Below are 1,402 nucleotides of genomic sequence, written 5' to 3'. Positions count from 1 at the left end.
AGAAAAGGCGTTCTGGCCCCAGAGATTCCTGAGGTGACTGCCAACACAAAAGCCTATGACTGACCTCCAAGAAGAAAAGAAGAAGAGATTGCGATGGAGGAGGCCAAGGAGGCTGAGGTTGCATTGGAGACCCCTGCCATTGTGTTGGAGGAGGTTGCAGAGGAGGCGCAACCAGAAGTGGCTGAAAAGAAAAAGAAGAATAACAACAACAAGGGAAAGAAGGCTGGAGAGGCTGAATCTTCACATCATCGCAGGGTAAGAAAGAACAAAGAGCAAAAGGATGATTATGAAAATGAAGAGGCTAAGAAGGAGAGAAAGAGAAGGGATAAAGAAGAAAGAAAATTGCGCCGGCATGAAGAGAGGCATTTAAGAAAAGCAGAGGAAGAAAAACAGAGGGCTACGAGCCCTGAGAAGGATGAAGAATCGACCTCTGTAAGGGAGGATAGGGGGGAAACAGCACAGTTGATGGAATCGGTGCAACCCGAAACAACGCAAATGGTTGTGACCGATGAAGGAGAAGAAACGAAATGAACCCCCCTAATGCGGCGTCGCAGGGAGAATGCGCCACAAGAGTCCACTATCGACCCTCAACGATTAATGTTGGCATTGGAAGAGAGAGAGAGAGAAAAAGAAAAGAAAAGAAGCAGAAGCAAGAAAATATGGAGAGGGGCAAGCTCATCATCGTAGAGGGAAATAGAAGAAGAAGATTGGAGTATGAAGAAATGTGAAGCAACAATGAACTTGCTAGACTTGAAGGGATACGAAAGCGTGAGGAGGAACAGCGTCTGTTGCTGGCCTCTAACTAGTTTGAAGAGGAGTTTGGAGAGAAGAACAAGAAGAAGAAGAAGAAGAGAGAAGGAAGAAAGAAGAGGAGGAGAAGGAGAAAAAGCACGAAGCTAATAGGCGGCACTTATACAAGAAAAAGGGCAAAGAACTTGCACAACGCGAGAAAGAAGAGCAACGCAGAGAGTGGGAGAAGAAACAAAGACAAGCCACTCGCCTTGCATTGGCTAAGGATAAAGGAGAGGCAATCGTGGAGAGCAGCAAGCCCGCATCGACCAGGAAGCAGTCATTAGAAAGAAAAGAGAATGATGACATGTTAATCGATATGGGCTTCTACCCTGCGCCGACCCCACTACTGACCTCATCACGAGCGTAATTGTGGAACATGGGTGGGACACATTCTGCCAGTGCCCATCCTTCATGGTGCCTCAGGTAGTGCAGGACTTCTACTGCAGGCGTCTGCATGGAAATAGGGATGCGATGACCTTTAAGGAATAAACAGTATATCAACACAAAGGACATCAACGAGTTGTATCAGATGAAGGATAACTCTGTTTCACCAGGGAACAAGATTATTGATGATCCTATAGAGGAACGGATGGAAGACGCGTTGAGGGTA

The 1,402-nt window shown here is 46.6% G+C and overlaps 1 protein-coding gene across 1 annotated transcript; it reads left to right on the top strand.

Annotated features, from left to right (window-relative positions):
* The first annotated feature begins 93 nt into the window (after positions 1–93).
* LOC120076300 (nucleolar protein 58-like) lies at positions 94–531 on the top strand. The gene has a single exon (XM_039030067.1). The coding sequence runs from the start codon at positions 94–96 to the stop codon at positions 529–531; it is 438 nt and encodes a 145-aa protein (XP_038885995.1).
* Positions 532–1,402: the final 871 nt, after the last annotated feature.

This window comes from Benincasa hispida, chromosome 4 (genome assembly GCF_009727055.1).
Source record: "Benincasa hispida cultivar B227 chromosome 4, ASM972705v1, whole genome shotgun sequence".
NCBI lineage: Eukaryota > Viridiplantae > Streptophyta > Magnoliopsida > Cucurbitales > Cucurbitaceae > Benincasa > Benincasa hispida.
This window is presented reverse-complemented; position numbering and strand designations above follow the sequence as displayed.

What these genes read in the sequence shown, in the direction of transcription:
- LOC120076300 (XM_039030067.1), top strand. Translation starts at nt 94, where the DNA reads ATGGAGGAGGCCAAGGAGGCTGAGGTTGCATTGGAGACCCCTGCCATT.